General features: G+C 37.7%; 1 protein-coding gene across 4 annotated transcripts in view; it reads right to left on the bottom strand.

The window, feature by feature from the left end:
* Nucleotides 1-11,077: 11,077 nt before the first annotated feature.
* LOC133081213 (centrosomal protein of 78 kDa-like) overlaps nt 11,078-23,162 on the bottom strand; it is a 28,445-nt gene continuing 16,360 nt past the window's right edge. The window contains exons 6-8 of one of the 4 annotated variants that reach the window (XR_009698763.1): nt 13,335-13,516; nt 11,887-12,007; nt 11,078-11,594 (exon numbers count right to left, since the gene is read on the bottom strand). Coding sequence is in view for 1 of the 4 variants with exons in the window: in XM_061177297.1 (XP_061033280.1) it covers nt 13,482-13,516 (35 nt within the window). In the remaining 3 variants the exon portion in view is untranslated. The other 3 variants (XR_009698761.1, XR_009698762.1, XM_061177297.1) reach the window with 3 other exon arrangements.

Genomic DNA, 23,162 nt, shown 5'->3' with positions numbered 1-23,162 from the left:
GTGAGAAGCCCATGCCCTGCAAAGAAGAGTAGTCCCTGCTCACCGCAAGTAGAGAAAGCCCACTCGCAGCAATGAAGACCCAATGCAGCCAAGAAAATAAATAAATAAAATTTAAACAAAACAAAAAGAGAAAACATTTGGGGCCAGTCAAGTCCCTTAAAAAAAAAAAAGTGTAAAGGTAAATCCAGTGCCTAATATACTCCATCATGTCTGGAAGCAGAATATATACTGCAGTATTTCCTAGCGCTGTCCATTGTAAGGATCTAAAAGGAATCATACCCCAGTAGCAATGAGCACACTAGTGACCAGATCCTGAGATCATTCCCCAGGAAACAACAGCAAGAACAGCAGCAACAACAAAACCAGAGCTCCTTGGAGAAATGTGTGATACCAGATTTGGGGAAGAGAAAGTACAAAGTAAGTCTGGAACACTTTGCTGTGTCTGCCCAGAAGTAAGAAAGCACACAGAAACTAATGGGGACATGTCAAAAGGACAACAGAAGCCAGTTTAAAAGGGATCCCATTGGATAAATTTGAGACAATTTGAGCTTCACAAATGATAATGAGAGTAATGGATTTAAAAATACTGAATAAAAGCAGCCATGAATTCATGGTGATACTAAAAGAAAAGGGTTGGTGTGCGGAGAAGTACTTATTCACAGAAGAATGCCAGTTAATAAATGTAAAAGATATATTAGATTTAGAAAATGACAATTTTGTACCACTAATGTAATAGGTGATTCCTGCACCCTCATCAAAAAATGTTAGAATCACTGGGTAAAAAAATTGATGGGCCATAGTGTATTCACACATTGTTCAAAGTATCAGACAACAGATTATTAGTTACAATAATTACAAAGGAAAAATACACCTTTATAATGGAGAGACTTGGTGAGTATTACTTTAATGAAGTACCCAAATAGCATCATCAGTAACAAAACAAGCTAATATGAGTGCCTTCTAATGGAAGGCATTGATAAGGACAAAATGTCACCGAAGTAGTTGTCAAAAATCATTTAATTTGAATCTGATCATGAGAAAACAGACAAATCCTGAATGTGACCTTCTACGAGAAAATGACATTATTCTTCAAAAATATAAATGTTACAAAAAGACAAAAAAATGTAGGGAAGTATTCTAGAACTAAGGAGATTAAAAAGACATGACAGAGCAGAAGCAAGAAGAACTACAATGCTGCAGCCTGTGGAACAAAAACCACATTCACAGAAAGATAGACAAGATGAAAAGACAGAAGGTTATGTACCGGATGAAGGAACAAGATAAAACCCCAGAAAAACAACTCAATGAAGTGGAGCTAGGCAACCTTCCAGAAAAAGAATTCAGAATAATGATAGTGAAGATGATCCAGGACCTCGGAAAATGAATGGAGGCAAAGATCGAGAAGATGCAAGAAATGTTTAACAAAGACCTAGAAGAATTAAAGAACAAACAAACAGAGATGAACGATACAATAACTGAAATGAAAAATACACTAGAAGGAATCAATAGCAGAATAACTGAGGCAGAAGAATGGATAAGTGACCTGGAAGACAGAATGGTGGAATTCACTGCTGCGGAACAGAATAAAGAAAAAAGAATGAAAGGAAATGAAGACAGCCTAAGAGACCTCTGGGACAACATTAAACGCAACAACATTCGCATTATAGGGGTCCCTGAAGGAGAACAGAGAGAGAAAGGACCCAAGAAAATATTTGAAGAGATTATAGTTGAAAACTACCCTAACATGGGAAAGGAAATAGCCACCCAAGTCCAGGAAGTGCAGAGAGTCCCATACAGGATAAACCTAAGGAGAAACACACTGAGACACACAATAATCAAATTGGCAAAAATTAAAGACAAAGAAAAATTATTGAAAGCAGCAAGGGAAAAATGACAAATAACATACAAGGGAACTGCCATAAGGTTAACAGCTGATTTCTCAGCAGAAACTCTACAAGCCAGAAGGGAGTGGCATGATATACTTAAAGTGATGAAAGGGAAGAACCTACAACCAAGATTACTCCAGCCAGCAAGGATCTCATTCAGATTCAATGGAGAAATCAAATGTTTTACAGACAAGCAAAAGCTAAGAGAATTCAGCATCACCAAACCAGCTCTACAAAAAATGCTAAAGGAACTTCTCTAAGTGGGAAACACAAGAGGAGAAAAGGACCTACAAAAACAAACCCAAAACAATTAAGAAAATGGTCATAGGAACACACATATTGATAATTACCTTAAACGTGAATGGATTAAATGCTCCAAACAAAAGATACAGGCTTGCTGAATGGATACAAAAACGAGACCCATATATATGCTGTCTACAAGGGACCCATTTCAGACCTAGAGACACATACAGACTGAAAGTGAGGGGATGGAAAAATATATTCCATGAAAATGGAAATCAAAAGAAAGCTGGAGTAGCAATACTCATATCAGATAAAATAGACACTTTAAAAGAAAGAATGTTACAAGAGACAAGGAAGGACACTACATAATGATCAAGGGATCAATCCAAGAAGAAGATAGAACAATTATAAATATATATGCACCCAACATAGGAACACCTCAATACATAAGGCAACTGCTAACAGCTATAAAAGAGGATATCAACAGTAACAGAATAATAGTGGGGGACATTAACACCTCACTTACACCAATGGACAGATCATCCAAAGCTTTAAATGACACAATAGACCAGACAGATTTAATTGATATTTATAGGACATTCCATCCAAAAACAGCAGATTACACTTTCTTCTCAAGTGTGCATGGAACATTCTCCAGGATAGATCACATCTTGGGTCACAAATCAAGCCTCAGAAAATTTAAGAAAATTGGAATCATGTCAAGCATCTTTTCCGACCCCAACGCTATGAGATTAGAAATCAATTACAGGGAAAGAAACGTAAGAAACACAAACACATGGAGGCTAAACAATACGTTACTAAATAGCCAAGAGATCACTGAAGAAATCAAAGAGGAAATCAAAAAATACCTAGAGACAAATGACAATGAAAACACGGTGATCTAAAACCTATGGGATGCAGCAAAAGCAGTTCTAAGTGGGAAGTTTATAGCTATACAAGCTTACCTCAAGAAACAAGAAAAATCTCAAATAAACAATCTAATCTTACACCTAAAGGAACTAGAGAAAGAAGAACAAACAAAACACACAGCAGAAGGAAATAAATCATAAAGCAGAGCAGAAATAAATGAAATAGAAACAGAAAAAACAATAGCAAAGATCAATAAAACTAAAAGCTAGTTTTTGAGAAGATAAACAAAATTGATAAGCCATTAGCCAGACTCATCAAGAAAAAGAGGGAGAGGACTCAAATCAATAAAATTAAACATGAAAAAGGAGAAGTTACAACAGACACCGCAGAAATACAAAGCATTCTAAGAGACTACTACAAGCAACTCTAAGCCAGTAAAATGGACAACCTGGAAGAAATGGACAAATTCTTAGAAAGGTATAACCTTCCAAGACTGAACCAGGAAGAAATAGAAAATATGAAGAGACGAATCACAAGTAATGAAATTGAAACTGTGATTGAAAATCTTCCAACAAACAAAAGTCCAGGACCAGATGGCTTCACAGGTGAATTCTATCAAACATTTAGAGAAGAGCTAACACCCATCCTTCTTCAACTCTTCCAAAAAATTGCAGAGGAAGGAACACGCCCAAATTCCTTCTATGAGGCCACCATCACCCTGATACCAAAACCAGACAAAGATACTACAAAAAAATAAAGTTACAGACCAATATCACTCCTGAATATATATGCAAAAATCCTCAACAATATACTAGCAAACAGAATCCAACAACATATTCAAAGGATCATACACCATGATCAAGTGGGATTTATCCCAGGGATGCAAGGATTCTTCAATATACGCAAATCAATCAACGTGATACACCATATTAACAAATTGAAGAAGAAAAGCCATATGATCATCTCAATAGATGCAGAAAATGTTTCTGACAAATTTCAACACCCATTTATGACAAAAACTTTCCAGATAGTGGGCATAGAGGGAACGTACTGCAACATAATAAAGGCCATATACGACAAACCCACAGCAAACATCATTCTCAATGGTGAAAAACAGAAAGCATTTCCTCTAAGATCAGGAACAAGACAAGGATGTCCACTCTCACCACTATTATTCAACATAGATTTGGAAGTCTTAGCCATGGCAATCAGAGAAGAAAAAGAAATAAAAGGAATACAAATTGGAAAAGAAGAAGTAAAACTGTCATTGTTTGCAGATGACATGATACTATACCTAAAGATTCCTAAAGATGCCACCAGAAAACTACTAGAGCTAATCAATGAATTTGGTAAAGTTTCAGGAAACAAAATTAATGCACAGAAATCTCTTGCATTCTTATATACTAATCATGAAAAATCTGAAAGAGAAATTAAGGAAACACTCCCATTTACCATTGCAACAAAAAGAATAAAATACCTAGGAATAAACCTACCTAGGGAGACCAAAGACTTGTGTGCAGAAAACTATAAGACACTGATGAAAGAAATTAAAGATGATACCAACAGATGGAGAGATATACCATGTTCTTGGATTGGAAGCATCAATATTGTGAAAATGACTATACTACCCAAAGCAATCTACAGATTCAATGCAATCCCTATCAAATTACCAATGGCATTTTTTACAGAACTAGAACAAAAAAATCTTAAAATTTTTTTGGAGACACAAAAGACCCCGAATAGCCAAAGCAGTCTTGAGGGAAAAAAGCGGAGCTGGAGGAATCAGACTCCCTGACTTCAGACTATACTACAAAGCTACAGTAATCAAGACAATATGGTACTGGCACAAAAACAGAAATATACATCAATGGAACAAGATAGAAAGCCCAGAGGTAAACCCACGCACCTATGATCAACTAATCTAAGAGAAAGGAGGCAAGGATATACAATGGAGAAAAGACAGTCTCTTCAATAAGTGGTGCTGGGAAAACTGGACAGCTACATGTAAAAGAATGAAATTAGAACACTTCCTAACACCATACACAAAAATAAACTCAAAAATTGATTAGAGACCTAAATGTAAGACCGGACACTATAAAACTTTTAGAGGAAAACATAGGAAGAACACTGTTTGACATAAATAACAGCAAGATATTTTTTGATCCACCTCCTAGAGTAATGGAAATAAAGACAAAAATATACACATGGGAACAAATGAAGCTTCAAAGCTTTTGCACAGCAAAGGAAACCATAAACAAGATGAAAAGACAACCCCCAGAATGGGAGAAAATATTTACAAACGAATCAATGGACAAAGGATTGATCTCCAAAATATATAAACAGCTCATGCAGCTCAATATTTAAAAAACAAACAACCCAATCAAAAAATGGGCAGAAGACCTAAATAGACATTTCTCCAAAGAAGACATACAGATGGCCAAGAAGCACATGAAAAGCTGCTCAACATCACTAATTATTAGAGAAATGCAAATCAAAACTACAATGAGCTATCACCTCACACCAGTTAGAATGGGCATCATCAGAAAATCTACAAACAACAAATGCTGGAGAGGGTGTGGAGAAAAGGGAACCCTCTTGCACAGTTGGTGGGAATGTAAATGGATACAGCCACTATGGAGAACAGTATGGAGGTTCCTTAAAAAACTAAAAATAGAATTATCATATGATCCAGCAATACCACTACTGGGCATATATCCAGAGAAAACCATAATTCAAAAAGACACATGCACCTCAATGTTCATTGAAGCACTATTTACAATAGTCAGGTCATGGAAGCAACCTAAATGCCCATCAACAGACGAATGGATAAAGAAGATGTGGTACATATATACAATGGAATTAGACCAAAAAGGATCGAAATTGGGTCATTTGTTGAGACGTGGATGGATCTAGAGACTGTCATACAGAGTGAAGTAAGTCAGAAAGAGAAAAACAAATATCGTATATTAACGCATATATGTGGATCCTAGAAAAATTGTACAGATGAAATGGTTTACAGGGCAGAAATTGAGACACAGATGTAGAGAACTAACATATGGACACGAAGTGGGGAAAGTGGCAGCGGGGTGGGTGTGGTGATGTGATGAATTGGGTGATGGGATTGACATGTATACACTGATGTGTATAAAATTGATAACTAATAAGAACCTGCTGTATAAAAAAATAAATAAAATAAAATTCAAAAATTCAAAAAAAAAAGACATGACAACCAAGTTTAATATATGATTATTAATTGGACTTGGAATAAAAAAAATAAAGAAAAGAAATAAAACAAAACCTAGTGATAATAGACATTATTAGGAAAATTGAACAAAGATTATAATGCTGTTGTAGTAATGTAAAATTTCTTGGGCATGGTCAGGAGGAGAATGTCCTTGTTCTTGTGAGATGCATGCTGAGGTATTTACTTTCAAATTTTTCGGCAATCACAGTGGTGTGTGGGTGGAAAACTATAATTTTCCCGGCCTGGATCAGGTACTTACATAACCTAGGGCTAGAGTCAACCTCCCACAACGATATTTCCTGTGGATGAAAACTAAAAAGAAAAACTGGACAACCAAACAGATGTCCACTACTTAGAAAATGAATAATCAGTTTGATATTTCAACAAGATGTATCTGGATTGATATGAAGGGTGGATTAGTGCTGGCAAAATCAAAGGCAGGGTCAGTGGTAAGGTGGTTGTTAAAATAATTTAGGTGGGAAAAAATGGACGTAAACCAAGGTAGTGGTAATGGGTATGGAAAAGACATATCTGAGCAATAATTATAGGCAACTGAAGGTCTTAGTGATTAAATTGGTGATGTCCCAGGATTGTGTGCATTTAAAAGGATGAGCTAGGGTTTATAAATAGCTTTTTGTTATTTTATTCCCAACACTTATAATGGGGCTTGGTGTCCAGTATGGGGTGAATGTATGGCAGTACTAGGGACATAAGATAGAGTTGAGGTAAGATTAATTTAAGTCAACACATATGGAAAGACTTCTTGAAAAAGGTGATACTTAAAATATGAGTGAGATGTTTACATTAGGTACTTCTGAGAGATGACATGGCATGAATGGAAAGAGAACAGGGTTCAGTAGAGAACCAAGTTCCAGAGCTGACCTTAACCAGCCATATGACCGTGAAGAAGACACATTCCCTCACTGAGCCTCCATTTGTACGTGGTTGGAATAAGGAAGTTGAGTTAGAAGATCTCAATGTTTTTTCAAGCTTCAGTATTCTATAATTATTATTTTAATACCACACAATTTTAGTAGATATAATATATAATCACATTAACATAAAAATTGAATGATAGTGTGCCCTTCCTCAAAAAAAATTTAATCCCCACCCCTGCCTTCCAACTAAAGACTGAGGATAAACTCTTTGTCATGTACATCAAAGTCTTCTATGATCTGACCCTAAAATGATGTAGTGGAACAAGAATAGACTGGGAAAGGAGAAACCAGGATTTAACTGGGAGGTCTGGAGCTTGTCCAACTTTCCTAGACCTCAGTATCCTCTCAAGGATGAGTTCCTAGTGAAAACAGTATGGTATTAAAAAAAAATTGAATTTCAATAATTGAATTGTTAAATTAGGAAAATGGTTGTCCAAAAGTCATTTCAATATACCCACTAATCTTAGGGGCAAATGATACAAAATACATTGGGAAACTGTTAAGTGTCAGGGTAGTTGGAAAGTGTCAGGGTAGTTTATTTTTAAAAAATTATTTAGTTAAGTTTTTATTATGTAGTTTGAGGTGTTCAGCCTTATAATTTGACATTTGTATACACTACAAAGTGATCACCACCACAATCCAGTTGCCATCCATCACCATACAGTTGACCCCCTTCAACCATTTTGCCCAACATCAACCCCCTTGTCCTCTGGTAACAACTTTTGTTTTACTTTGTTTGTTGGTTTGTTTTGTTTTGTTTTAGATTTTACATATTAGTGAAATATGTATTTATTTTTCTCCATCTGACTTATTTCACTTAATCTAATACCCTTGAAGTTCCATCCATGTTGATGCAAATGCAGAATATTATTCTTTTCTATAAGTAGTATTCCACTGTATACCACTCCTTCTTTATCCATTCATCCATCAATGAACACTAAGGTGTTTTTCTGTATCTTGGCTACTGTAAATAATGCTGCAATGAACATAGAAGTGCATATATCTTTTTGAATCAGTGTTTTTGTGTTCTTTAGTTAAATACTCAGAAGTGGAATAGCTGGGTCATATGGTAGTTCTATTTTTAACATTTTGAGGAATCTCCATACTGTTTTCCATAGTGGCTGCACCTAGTTACATTCCTAACAACAGTGTTCCCTTTTCTCCACATCCTTGCCAACATTAGTTATTTCTTGTCTTTTCAATCATAACCTTCTGACAGGTGTCAGGTGATATCTCACTGTGGTTTTGATTTGCATTTCCCTCATGATTAGAGACATTGAACATCTTTTCATGTACTGGTTGGATACCTGTATGTCTTCGTTGGAAAAATGCCCCCATTTTTTAATCAGGTTTATTTTTTAAAATATTGAGTTGTATGAACTCTTTATATATTTCGGATATTAACCCCTTATTGGATATATGACTTACAAATATCTTCTTCCATTCAGTAGGTTGCCTTTTTATTTTGATGATGGTTTCCTTTACTGTGTAGATGCTTTTTAGTTTGATATAATCCTTTTTGTTTGTTTTTGTTTCTCTTGCCTTTGGAGTCAGATCCACAAAAACATAACTAAGACCAATGTCAAAGAGTGTAGTGCCTATGTTTTCTCCTAGGGATTTTGTGGTTTCAGATCTTACATTTCAAGTCTTTCATCCATTTTGAGTAAATTTTTGTGTTTGGTGTAAGATAGTGGCCTAGTTTTATTCTTTTGCATGTGGCTGTCCAGTGTTCCCAACACCATTTATTGAAGAGACTGTCTTTTCTCCATTGTATGTTCTTTGTTCCTTTGTCATAAATTGATTGTTCATATATGTGTGGGTTTGTTTCTAGGCTCCCAATTCTATTCCATTTATCTGTGTGTCTGTTATTCTGCCAGTACCATATGTTTTGATTAGTGTAGATTTCAAATATAGTTGGAAATTAGGAAGCACGATACCTCTAGCTTTGTTTTTCTTTCTCAAGAATGTTTTGGCCATTCTGGTCTTTTGTAGTTACATACAAATTTTAGAATTTTTTGTTCTATTTCCATGAAATATGCCACCAGAATTTTGATAGGGATTGCATTGAATCTGTAGATTTCTTTGGGGCTACCCAAATGACATTTAAACATTTAAAATGGACATTTTAACAATACTAATTTTTCCAATCCATGAGCACAAAATGATTTTCCATTTATTTGTGTCTTCTTCATTTTTTTCATCAGTGTCATAGTTTTCAGTGTACAGGTTTTTCACTTTCTTGGTTAAATTTATTTCTAGGTGTTTTATTCTTTTTGATACAGTTGTAAATGGATCATTTTCTTAATTTCTCTTTCTGATAGTTTATTATTAGTGTATAGAAATTCCAGGGATTTCTGTATATTGATTTTGTATCCCGTGACTTTGTTGAATTTATTATTTCTAGCAGTATTTTTGGTAGAGCATTTAGGATTTTCCCGATAGTATCATGTTATCTGCAAATAGTGAGAGTTTTACTTCTTCCTTCCTGATTGGGATGCCTTTTATTTCTTTTCCTTGCCTAATTGCTGTGGCTAGGACTTCTACCACCATGTGGAATAAAAGTGGCAAGAGTGGGCATCCCTCTCTTGGTCCTGATCTTAGAGGAAAAACTTTCAGCTTTTCACTGTTGAGCATTTTAGCTGTGGCTTTGTCATATATGTCTTTTATTATGTTGAGGTACATTACTTCTATATCCGATTTTGTTGAGAGGTTTTTTTTTTTAATCATAAATGGATATTGACTTTGACAAAGCCTTTTTTTTTTTTTGCATTTGAGATGATCATATGCTTTTTATCCTTCATTTTGTTAATGTGGTGTATGGATTGGTTCCTAAGGATGGTGTATTCTGATTGCCTACTGAAGTGCTTTGAGTAGGGATATCATTGTCTTTTATTTGAATCACAGCCTGTTATCCTAGCTTTCATCTTGCTATTAGAAGTTTCTGAGGGTGTTTTGGAATTAAAACAATACTGACTTATTTCGAATGTATTCTTTTATTTCTTTCACTTATCTTTTCCTTTTTTAATTCTAGAATAATTGCTTTCTGAAAGGAAAAATGTCATGGAGTATTGAGAGATGAAATTTTGATTATCGAATGATTTAGGTGGTATAATGCATATAAGAAATATTACTATATTAAAAATCTCTGGAGAGCCTTGTCAGCTTTTCTAGTCTTTATTCAAAACAAGGAAGAGAAAGGTCTTAAATGATCAAACTGAATCTCTCAGGATGAATCATATCAATAAGAATATTTTTCTGTGTTGGAAGAAGAAGATGTCACAGGCAGGAAAAAAATCTAGGTTGAAATAATACTGGAATGTAGAGATTAGGTGAAAAAGAGGCAAGATATTCTAATTTGTTTCATGCCATAAAATACTCTTCCATGATCAGAGGTCAGTCTGGCTCAGAGAGTAAATCTTATCTTGATGGTGAAATTCTAGTTATTGCCAAGTTACCCTACTAGCTCATAAGATGGTGCTAATTTAATGAGATAAATATTGATTTCCCATCATTACATTAACTTCACTCAACTGTATGATTGCAGAATTTGTCCTGACCTCAGGCCAACTGTTTGAAAACATTATAGTTTCTAGTGACCCAGGTAAGATTATGGGTTGAAAACAACCCAAGGAACTTTCCCAATAGGTCATGTTAACTAGAGTATTCACATCCGTTTGAGTTTCTGTTTCCTTATGTATGAGAAATATTTATTGGTCATTCTCTCCCACACTCCCCCACTCTTTTGACAAAATCCTTCACTCTCCCACCTCACTTTCCCCTTCCCTATACAGTACAGACTGGTATTCCAAACAATGACTATGACAAAACTTTTTAATCAGCAGGGATCTTTCAGGTTAGAAGTAGTAAAAATGACCTTTAGAAGTATAAATCTACATTATTAGAAGATGACAATTAATATTAGGAAGATGACAATTATTAGAAAATATTAGAAGATGACAATTAAACAAACCACTTAGGATTCTCTTGGCTATAAGTAAGAGAAAGCTCCAATTCATTTAATGAGAAAATTTACTATCTCACAAAACAGGAAGGCTAGACATAGCAAAGTCTCCACGGTCGATGGAGTCACTAGTTCAAAGAAAAATATCAATTGTTCTGTCTCTCCAATCTTCTGTGCAAAGCATTAACTTTCTTCTAATGTTGTGCATCCTCATGGTTATAAAATGATGCCCAGAAGTAAACTGGTCAACATGCTTTCTTATTCCCATTCAGTAGAAGCAAGAGAGAAGTGGTCCAAGCCTAGGGGAGAGCCTGGTTCATCTTAGGCAGGGGCCCACGCTTAGACCAATAAGAGTGGCTGGGTGAGATGCCTACTTCAACTGGTTGAATCAAAAGAATCAGGCTCCCTTCTGGAAGTGGGAGTGAGGAAGGTAGGAAAACAAAGTCAAATATCTGTTAGGAAGAACAAAGAAAAAATGGATATTAGATTGGCAGAAAACTATCACATAGGGCATTTGCTGGCAAAATACACAGTTATTCTAGTAATAAAAATACCTTAATTAAATTTTATTCACACCAATGGAAAGGACAGATCCATTCATTCACAAAATTCTTTATTGAACTCCTGGGTGCCACACACTGTCCTATGGGTTCAGTACACATAAGTATATAAGGCAGTCCTCACTCTAAAGGAATTCATTCTGTGTCTGTTTTCGCAATTGAACATGGGTTCCTGTTTGCTTACCACTTGAGAAAACTGTTGTATTTGTCTAGGCAAGAAAGAATGAATGTCTAATGTGTAGTAGATATGGTGATGAAACATGTTTGAAAAATATTCAGGAAGAAAAATCCACAGCATTCGATGCCTGGAAAGATATGAAAGTAAAGGTAAATATGATTCCCATGTTTCTTTCTTGCTCAATGGTGATGCTGTAAACTGGGATAAAAACTATAGAAGAATGGGTCCGGTAGTATGGAAGGAATCAGGGTCAGAATTTTTTCCCCAATTCCCCTACAGACCTTATTATTGTAAATCTCCTTTGCATGCTTATATATTTGATTAACATGAAAAATAAAAACAAACGCTTAAATGCTTTATGCTATTACAAAAGTGCCCCAGTCCTCACACCCTCTATGATTTATAAAATGATTTTTGATTACACATAGGATATACAGATAATCCAAATGTTGTGGGCAGGAGGAGGTTAAAGGATTATTAATGTTAAAAGGATTTCTTCTGGGACAGTGATATTTGCTGTAAGTGAGGAAAGACACCTCCTTGGTCATTGCCTTGTATCTGTGAAAGGAAGAAACTATGGAGATGGAGAAATTGGAGACATCACAGAGACAGGGTAACTTCTTTCTTGGGGCCCTTTGGTGAGGGGTGCTGGATATTTACCTGTTCTCTTTCAGTCCCCCAATTATCCTTTGATACTTTTTTGTAATCTGTTGTGGGAATCTACAAAATGTAGTTCTCAGATTCTTTACCAGTGGTTTTCTATTTAGTTTCACCAAGAGGAGATACTGGTAGGTGATTAGTAGATGGGAGATGGGGAGAAACTATAATTCTTTCTTGCTCTTTTTCTCTTCCTTCTACCTCTGTCTTTTTAACTTCTTGTTCTGGAGGAATCTCCTCCAAGTTCCTGTTCTGAGGCAGTAGCCTCCCTTTGCCTCTTTAGGCTCTCCCAGCCCTAGGGGTGGTGCCTATTTCCTAATTGCTGGGTTATCTCATCTTCTTCTATTTGATGCTTCCAGCTCTACAGCTGGATAGGAAGTGTTCAGCAAATGGAGAATAACTAACATACAGGTTTATGTAATCATTATTCCAATAACCTAATGAGGGATGACTGTACATGCTCATTGTAAAAGGCTGAAATATCAACTCTAATGTTTAGTTAAAGCTACACACAATTTATTAACTATATAATTCTACTATTCTCAAATAATTTCTTCATTCTGAATTCCTAGTTTAAGGGCTCATGTAGACTATCTGGTCTGGAATAGCAACACCTAAACTTTAGCAGACCCCAAGCTACTCAGATAACATGCTGAGGTCTGTGAATGCAGTACTAACAGGAACTCATGTTACAAAATTACTTTCTAATAAGACTCTTCTACAAGAATGGTTTTCAAAAAAAATACAATTAATATCAGAAAAGCCAATGCCAAGATTTCACTTGTAACCATCTTCACCATTGTCATGATTACAGGTTGTGCTGTTGTCCTTCCTCTTCTCCTTTTCTGAACTTTTTTCCCAACCCATGGCTGCAGGCTGATTCTCCATCCTCAGTGCCCAGGTCTTCCAGAGTGCCAGCAGGCTGTCCAAAGTCTCTTAAGGAATCAGTTCTCTGAGGTTTGTTTCTCTAAAGGATTATCTGGATTTTTATCAAAAATAAAACAATTTAAAAAACAAATTATGTCAGTAAACTACATTTAAGTAATATTCTTTAATTTTCAAAGGACATTTTAATATCTTATTATACACATCCCTGGGAAGCAGGGTGAAGCATTTAGCAATAGGCATCACTGAAGGCTTTGGGGTAGGGGATGGCATGATAAGACCTGGAAGAGGCACCTGCCTGCAGGAAGATGCTGGAGTAGAGACATCAATGAGGACTCTCCTACCACAGTCCAGGTGAGCTGAAAACAGGGCCTGAACTAGAGTGGTGGGAGTGGGAATTGGACGGAGAAAAGCAATGGCAGAAGCACTGTGGTGGTTGAAACTTTAGGACCTGGTGATGGATATGATAAGGAGGTAAGGGGGAAAAGGGTAGAATTTAAAGGCACCTATAGGAGTTCTGATCATTGGTGACTGGAAAAAAGCACTAAATTAGGAAGAGGAGCTGGCTGAGGGAAGGATGATGAAGAATTGGGTTTTAAACATAATTGAGTTTGAGATGCTTGGCAAGATGCTCAGGTGTGAATGTCTGGTGGACAGTTACAAATGAGCTATCAAAGATTAGGGGAACATTTGAAGCTTGAGATGTAGATTTGAGGTTTATCTGCCTCAAATCAATTGTTTAAGTTCTGGGAAAGAATGAGGCGGTTAAATACAGGTCTGTTATAGGGCACAGGGGAGTCATTTCTAGGGAGAGTAGTCTGAAGGAAGTACTTGTGAAGGCTTTATCTGAACAGCATAAAATTAAAATCATATGTTCTCTTAGGTCTGCAATGGTTTCAAAAATAATAATAACACCTGGGTAATTACTAGAACTCTGCATACTTAATTTTGTACCAAATAAAATTTGTACCATACAAAGTTAATATTTTTACATCATGACATTAAAAGTAGTATTTATATGGCGCATGATATTTTTAGAAATTCTAAACATACTTCCTTTATGAATGTACAAGAAAAACTCAACCTATGTCAGGAATTTAGATCCTATAAAACCTTAGATGGGTCCTCTCCAAAAAACCTAGTTACTCAGAAGAAAAAAAGATATCAAGATAGCATTTCTGTCTTATCACTTAGCCAAGTACAGAGCCAAGTACAGGTATGTGGCTATGGTCATGTGCAAAGCAACATTAGAGGAGAGGTAGAAAGATGTAGAGTGTAAATGACCCTCCTCTCATCCCTACCCCATGCCTGAAATGCTACTGTTTACTTAACACATGATTCCCTTTTCAGCATTTTCTCAACCCTGGCACTATTGACATTTTGGGCTGAGTAGTTCTTTTGGGGGCCTAGCTGTGCATTGTAGGATTTTAGCAACATTCCTGGGCTCTACAATCTGCATGCCAGTAGTACCCCCTCCCCCAGTTGTTTTCAAAATTGTCTCCAGACATTACCAAATGTCCAGTTGGGGGCAAAATTAACCTGGTCTGAGAACCCAGGTTTCCTCACTTCCTTGAAGGTAAATGGCATTATGAGCTGTCATCAGTCTCTTTGTGCAGGAAGGACCAAAAAGAACAGAATTGGCTTAGGTTATGGGAAGACTGAACAAATGACACTGGTGCCTCAGGGAGACTTCACAGAGGCATCTTACAGAGAAGGTAAAAGGAGAAAGGGTCAGGATGGCTGTGGTTGACAAGAGAACTTCCCAGGATGACTGTTGGATGACAAGAGAACAACTGCGTTGTTTGCCAAGCATGTGTGCTGTATTGGGACATTAATGTGATGTGGCTCACTGCTAGCTGGTTCACCCTGTGTCATATTTATAGACAATGTTGCATTGTGTGTGGTGGATGTTATGAGCTACCTTCATATAACCTTAGCTTTCTGTGTGTAGATTGGTGGGAATTTCTTGGCTCATTTGGGTGGCATTTTTCAATTGAAGCACAAATAGTGGTATACTGCAGAGATTGGGATTACACCAGTAAGAACTGGACTGTCTGATTTTCAAATCTCAGCCCTGCCACTTAACAATTATGCCATATTTGTGCTTAATTACCATGTCTGTGAAATGGAGGAACTAATTGTACCTACTTCTCAGTACTGCTTGGGCTACCATAACAGAATACCACAGGCTGAGTGACTTGAATAACAGTGTGATAATGTGATTTATAATATGAAATATATATTTGGTCTCTGTCCGATTTCTGGCACAGAGCTCCTAAAACACTTGGAATTTTCTGTGATGAGAGCAATAATAGGTGTCTTTTGTTATGTTAATGAGGTGGCTTTTGGGAAACACCTAAGGATGAGGGCTGGTTGCCAGGAAAGCCAACCACTGATTAGAGGACTGGAATTTTCAACTTCTCTCCAGGAAGGGGAGAGGGGCTGGAGGTTGAATCAATTGCCAACAGCTGATGATTTAATCAATCAAGTGCATGTAATGAAGCCTTCATAAACACCCAACATACAGGGTTCAGAGAGCTTCCAGATTGGTGAACATGAGGAGATTCAGGGAGAGTGGTGCACCTGGAGGGGGCATGGAATCTCCTTGCTCTTTCTCCATACTTTGCCCAGTACATGTGTCCTACCTGGTGGTTCCTGAGTTATATCCTTTTATAATAAACTGATAATCCAGCAAGTAAAGTGTTTCTCTGAGTTCTGTGAACTGCTCTAGCAAACGAATCAATCCCAAAGAGGGGGTCTACGATCTATAGCCAGTTGGCCAAAAGCATGGGAGATAACCTGGATTCGCGATTGGCATATGAAGGGGGGAGAACAGTCTTGTAGGGCTGAGCCCTTAAACTGTGGGATATGACTCTATTTCCAGGTAGATAGTGTCAGAAATGAGTTGAATTGTAGGACACTCAGCTGGTGTAGAAGAATAGCTTGGTGTGGGGGGAAAAACCCCACACACTGGAATTGATGTGAGAATGTTGGTTGGAACCAGAACTGGAAACAGAAAATTTCCCCCAGTTCTAGAGGCTGGAAGTTTCAGATCAAGGTCCATCTGGCAGGGCTGGTTTCTGGTGAGATCTCTTTTCCTGGCTTACAGGCAGCCACCTTCTCACTATGTCCTCATGTGGTCTTTCCTTGGTGCAGGCACATGCAGCGTGTGCCCTCTGGTGTCGCTTTCTATAAGGCCACTAGTCCTACTGGATCAGGGTTCTACCATGACAAACTCCTTTATCCTTAATTACTTTCTCAGAGGCCTCATCTCCAAGCCAGATGAGTCAGGAACTGAATGGCTTCTCTTAAACATTCTCAGACGCAATTCTGAGAATCTTGACTCTGATAAGGGGAGGGATGTATCTTCTGGAAGAAGGAAATAAATGTTAGGGTAGGAAAGGGGAGAGCTTTGAGGATTAATTTACCTTAGTTGATCCTAACTCTCTTAATACATCAGATAAATCTTTTTGATAAGAAACAAATGCATTCTGTTTTCTTCTATGACATTCATGTTTTCTCCAGGAACAAACAAGCTTGGAAGAGTTCTGTTACTTGAAATACAGAAAACCAGATGGGTGTCACAAAAATCTCTTGAACAAGTAGATATCCTTGGTTGCAAACCTTTTCTATCCAATTCAGGACACAAGGTGGTATGATTCGATGACTAAAGAAAACCCACTCAAAAATGTCCCTGGGGCCTAGCATAGGATTGGAAATAATTCCATCAGTAGCTTATCTTTTTGTTCCTGTCACAAGAGCCTGAAAATTCTCCTGGGTCCAGCTTTAAGTCCCTAAAACCTTTGTGCAAATTGAAATTTCCTCCCTGATTGAGTCATTGGAGCTGCTCAAGAACCTGTGGCCCTCTGAAGATGAAGTTGGGAAATGACAGAGGGGATGTATCTGCAGGAGGCTAGGTTTGCCAGCTTCACAATTTACTTAGGGAAGTTGGCCAGTTTTGCTTCTCTTTTCCCCCTAAAGAAGAGCAACCATTCAAGGCACTTGAATTTTTAGAGCGGTTTTGGATGCAAACTCACAAGATTCTGACCAAGGCCACATGTTTGTGCCCAATTACAAATTCATGGGAAGGCTCTCCCCACTGCTCTGGGGGTACTTTTGAAGAATTTAAGGAGCAGGTTCTCTCCAGAACTGAGGGTTACCACATGGCTCTCAGTATTCCTACCTTGGCAACCAACAAGATTGTCCAGGTCACTTCAAATTATACTAGGGGCAGAGAAATCTTATCAAATAAGCTTGTCCAAGGGTCATCTAATTCCCTTGAGGAATGTAACCTTGTTTGACTAATTGTTTAAAGTTAATTATGGTCCAGACAGTTTACAACTCTGTCACTCTAGGTAGACATATTTTAGGTTGATTCAGATTTTGGGGCACCCTAATCAGCACAGAGGTCACCCAGCATAATATCATTGAGGTTCTCTCATCTTTGGGGCTATGTAGCTAGAGAAGCATTTAGTGATCCTCAAGTGGATTGAAAGAGCTAATGTTCTTTCAAGTGCCCGCCCGCCCCCCACAAAGGAAGACTCCAGGAAGAAGTTGTTTAAATGAGAACCACACCAGCATCCTAATGTTGGGGTTGGGGCCAAGGCTGATGACTGCTGGAAATGCCACACTATATCAACACACGTCAACTTACACCCCTCCCCACCAAATGACAAACAACAACAAAACCTTCGAGATGGATATACCATTATCATTCCCATTTTATAGATGACAAAACTGACACAAAAGTAACTTGTCCAAACCCACACAACCTGGAGTGGGGAGCCAGGATTTGAATCCAGACAGTGTGGTGCCAGAGTCCGTGCCTGTGGCCAGAGCTTCCTAAGGCAAGGTGCTCGTATACTATAAGCATCTTCATTGCTCTTCCCCTTTCATACTCTGCTCAGCAAATGTGAAAAGGAAGAGGACAAGGAGTTTGGGGCTCTCTTCTTGGTTCCTGGCAGGAGCAGTTGTCCTCACTTTCGTAGGATCACTCCTGCACAATTCACCACTAACAAGTGAGAGGAAAACAGGGGGAATTTCTGTGGAGCTCAAAGGAACAAGTTGTCCATGGAGTGGCTCCATCTTGAAGTGTCTTAAACATTTTGGGGGGGAAAGGTAGTTGTCTTATGGAGTAATGATAACTAGAGGACTGTGTTATTGGTACCATAGGTTAGTCTGTCTATTCACGGTGAAGGGTCCTACATTTTCCATCTGTCCTGTGGGGACTCCACTGACTTCCTCTGTATTCTAAGCATCCTGTCATGATGGAGGGCTCTCACAGGTCTGTTATTACAGCCCCCAGTTTATGCTCCAACTTTCAGAACATTTTCAGCTTTTGTCCTTCTAAGTTAAATAATCTATATCAGTGAAAATACATACTTATTTGCATTAATATGGATATATGTTTTATGACATTACTTCCTATTTTTATATATTGATGTATAATATTCAGAGACAATATTTCTATAAAATTCCTGAACCAGATGTGGAAGGTATTATACTTTCCTAACTGACAGGTAGTAAGGAAAAATATCCTCTAAATCTCTCCCATCCTTCTTATAATTCCTCACAAACTCACTGCCATTTTTATCATTTCAACTGTACAAGGATCTACATTGGAGTCAACATAAAAAAGAAGAAATGAAAATAAGAGGTAAGAAAGAGTGTATTGTGTATTCACCAGAATGACTACGTTGGAATCCCAGTTCTGGGGACTTCCCTGGTGGTGCAGTGGTTAAGACTCTGCACTCTCAATACAGGCGGCCTGGGTTCGATCTCTGGTCAGGGAACTAGATCCCACATGCACGTCACAACTAAGAGTTCACATGCCACAACTAAGGAGCCTGCATGCTGCAACTAAGGAGCCGCCTGCTGCAACTAAGAGCCAGTGCAACCAAATAAATAAATATTAAAAAAAAAAAAAGTATCCCAGTTCTACACTTAGCTTGTGAACTGGGCAAGCTACTTAACTTATTGGTGTCTCAGTTTCCTCATTGTAACATGTGAAGATATTAATAGCACTTCTTAGCCTAAAAAAGTTTTTTTGTTTTTGTTTTTTTTTCAGACAAGGGACCCTTCTGTAAATCTTTATAGAGTTTCTGTGAGGGTTAGCTAAGTTAATAGATGTGAAGCAGTTAGAATGGTGCCTAGAGCATATTATTATTACTTGAATAGAGGATGAAAAATACTACTACATGATGCAGATATAGTTATATACCTAGAACAGCTATAATTCACTAAAAAAAAAACAAGTAATAAGTGAGTTTAGTAAAACAATCAAATCCAAACTAAATCTCACAAATTAAACAATTATAAGAAAAAAATTGTTCTTATAATTCAGCAGTAAGCAGTGTTATGGATGGAATTGTGTTCCTCCCATATTCTTATGTTGAAGTGCTAACCTCCAGTACCTAAAAATGTGGAGGTGGCTTTGGGACTGGGTAATGGATAGAGGCAAGAAGAGTTTTGAGGTGTATGTTTAAAAAAGACTGGGTTGCTTTGAAGAGACTCTTGGTAGAAATATGGGCATTAAAAGTGCTTTTGGTGAGATCTCTGACACTGGAAGGAAGATGATTCTTTTTATAAAGTGGCAAAAAACTCGACTGAATTCTATTCTATAGTTTGGTGGAAGTGTTGACAGAAAAAAAGAATACACAACCTATATTTGTAGTGAGGTGGATGGACCTTGAGTCTGTCATACAGAGTGAAGTAAGTCAGAAAGAGAAAAATACCATATGCTAACACATAAATATGGAATCTAAAAAAAAAAAAAGGTTCTGAAGAACCTAGGAGCAGGACAGGAATAAAGACGCAGACGTAGAGAATGGACTTGAGGACACGGGAGAGGGGGAAGGGTAAGCTGGGACGAAGTGAGAGAGTGGCATGGACATATATACACTAACAAATGTAACATAGATAGCTAGTGCGAAGCAGCCGCATCACAAAGGGAGATCAGCTCGTGGGTTTGTGACCACCTAGAGGGGTGGGATAGGGAGGGTGGGAGGGAGATTCAAGAGGGAGGAGATATGGGGATATATGTATACGTATAGCTGATTCACTTTGTTATAAAGCAGAAACTAACACACCATTGTAAAGCAATTATACTCCAATAAAGATGTTAAAAAAAAAAGAATACACAACCTAAAAGTTGAGAGTTATGTTTTATTTGGCGGACTAAACTGAGCACTTAAGCCTGGGACACAGCCTCTCAGATAGCTGCAAGGGACTGATCCAAAGACATAAAGAGGAGGCAGGATATACAAGTAGTCGGAACATCAAAAGATTACTGTTGTTTTTTTTTTAACATCTTTATTGGAGTATAATTGCTTTACAATGGTGTGTTAGTTTCTGCTGTATAACAAAGTGAATCAGCTATACGTATACATATATCCCCAAATCCCCTCCCTCTTGCGTCTCCCTTCCACCTTCCCTATCCCACCCCTCTAGGTGGTCACAAAGCACTGAGCTGATCTCCCTGTGCTATGTGGCTGCTTCCCACTAGCTATCTATCTCACATTTGGTAGTATATATAAGTCCATGCCACTCTCTCACTTCGTCCCAGCTTACCCTTCTCCCTCCCCATGTCCTCAAGTCCATTCTCTACGTCTGCGTCTTTATTCCTGTCCTGCCCCTAGGTTCTTCAGAACCATTTTTTTTTAGATTCCATATATTAATAATTAATTAATATTAATTACAGAAAACCAGATGTCTCAAATTAAGGAATTTAGCACTTTTCTATGTATGGGAAGATGCAAGAGTCTGAAATCATTCCTTTCATATGCACCGCACCTATCTGAGGCCAGTGTACTGTGTTCTCTCATCTCAGGGTGCACTGTCAGGGGAGGCTGCAGCAGCTGACTGCTAGATGGTGGGCATCCTGTCTCCATCCTGAGTTCCCTCAGGGCTCATTGTGGGGTGGCTGTAATGTGATGGCTTGATGGCTGCAGCATCCTTTGTTTACTGATATGGCAGGCAATGTCATATTTAATTCATAGAAGGTAAGACATTTGAGTGATGAATTTGGATATTTAGTTGAGGAGATTCCTAAGCATTCATAGTAGAATGTGAGAGGAGAGAGATAAATTGAAGAAGAAATTGTTAAGCAAAAAGCAAAAAGGAACCAGAATTTGAGATCTGGAAAATTCTCAACCTATCCATATTGCAAAACACAAGAAAGTGTGTTCTGGAGAGAACACCAGGTTATGGCTAGATCATCACTCCAAAAAGAGATTATGGTATGACTCACAGATCTAAACAGCTATCTCAGCAGATATCCTGCCAGCTTGGACTGAAGGGTACAGAAACATCATGAAATGAAAGAAGACAGTCAGACTCATAGGATTTTGTCAGTGGGCCTGGGGGACAGAGAAGGAAGCCTAAAAGTATTATTCTCCAGCCTTAACATTTAATGGAGTCTGACTTGCTAGTTTTTGGACTTGCTTAGGACCCTTTCTTTTTTTCTGATTTCTCCCTTTTGGAAGGTAGATGTCTATCCTATGCCTGTCCCATCATTGTATTTTGAAAGCAGATAACTTTTCTGATTTCACAAGTTTGCAGCTGGAGAGGAATTTTGACTCAGGATGAATCATACCTCAAGTCTCACTCACATCTTACTTGCATGAAATTTTGGACTTAGAGTTGATGCTAGACTAGGTTAAATCTTTGAGGGCCATAGGATTAGGTGAAAGTATTTTGCATGGAAAAAGGACATGAATTTGGGGAGGGGGCAGAGGGAACAACGTTATGGGCTGGATTGTGTTCCCTCAAAATTTGTGTGTTGAAGTCCTGACCAATAGTACCTCAGAATGTGTCTGTATTTGGAGACAGGGCATTTAAGGAGACAATTAAGGTAAAAAGAGGTCATATGAGTAATGTAATCCAATACAGCATAATAAGCCAATAATGATAATAATAATAATAAATTATATAAATAATAATTTATAAGTATATAGTATTATTATATTTTATTATTATAATAAAATATATTAATAATAATAATATAAATAATAATAATCCAATACAGCATTCTTATAAGAAGAAGAGATTAGGATACAGACAACACAGAGACTGTATGAGGACACAGGGAGAAGACAGCCATCTGCAACCCAGGTAGAGAGGCCTCAGAAGAAATCAAACCTGTCAACACCTTGATCTTGGACTTTTAGCCTCAAGAACTGTGAGAACATTAATTTCCATTGTTTAAGCCACTCAGCCTGTGGTATTTTGCCCTAGCAGACTGATACAACCAGTTAGAAAATATAATGGGAAACTACCATTTAAATAGGCTCCACTCTGAATTGTCAGAGAAATACTCTTGAAAGCAAAAAGCATGACCTCTCCTTAATCTGGGGCCTCACATGTCCACTTGGGAGACTCAGTACTTCTTTGTGGGCCTCCCATTTTCACATTGTTATTCCAAATCTGTCTGCTTCGGGAACTGCTATTCTGTAAACACCTCCTTTCTGGAAGACAGCCTTGCCTCACATTTGCAGAATTAAAAGGTCCATGTAGGGGGATTTCTCAGAGCAAAGGATAAAGCTACCCCAATGGGAGTACTGAAATCTCAGCATTTAGGGAGATGGTGGGGAAGAAAAGACAACAACAATGAAGAGTTTGCTTTAGGAATGCAAGCACTGCCTTTCACCAGTAGCAGTTTCATGCATCTTGGAATTTGAGTTTTATACAAGCATTTGGTCAAAGTAGCAGCAGGCACCTCATGGCCTGATGGGCTGTGCAAT

The sequence above is a fragment of the Eubalaena glacialis genome, chromosome 20 (assembly GCF_028564815.1).
Source record: "Eubalaena glacialis isolate mEubGla1 chromosome 20, mEubGla1.1.hap2.+ XY, whole genome shotgun sequence".
NCBI lineage: Eukaryota > Metazoa > Chordata > Mammalia > Artiodactyla > Balaenidae > Eubalaena > Eubalaena glacialis.
This window is presented reverse-complemented; position numbering and strand designations above follow the sequence as displayed.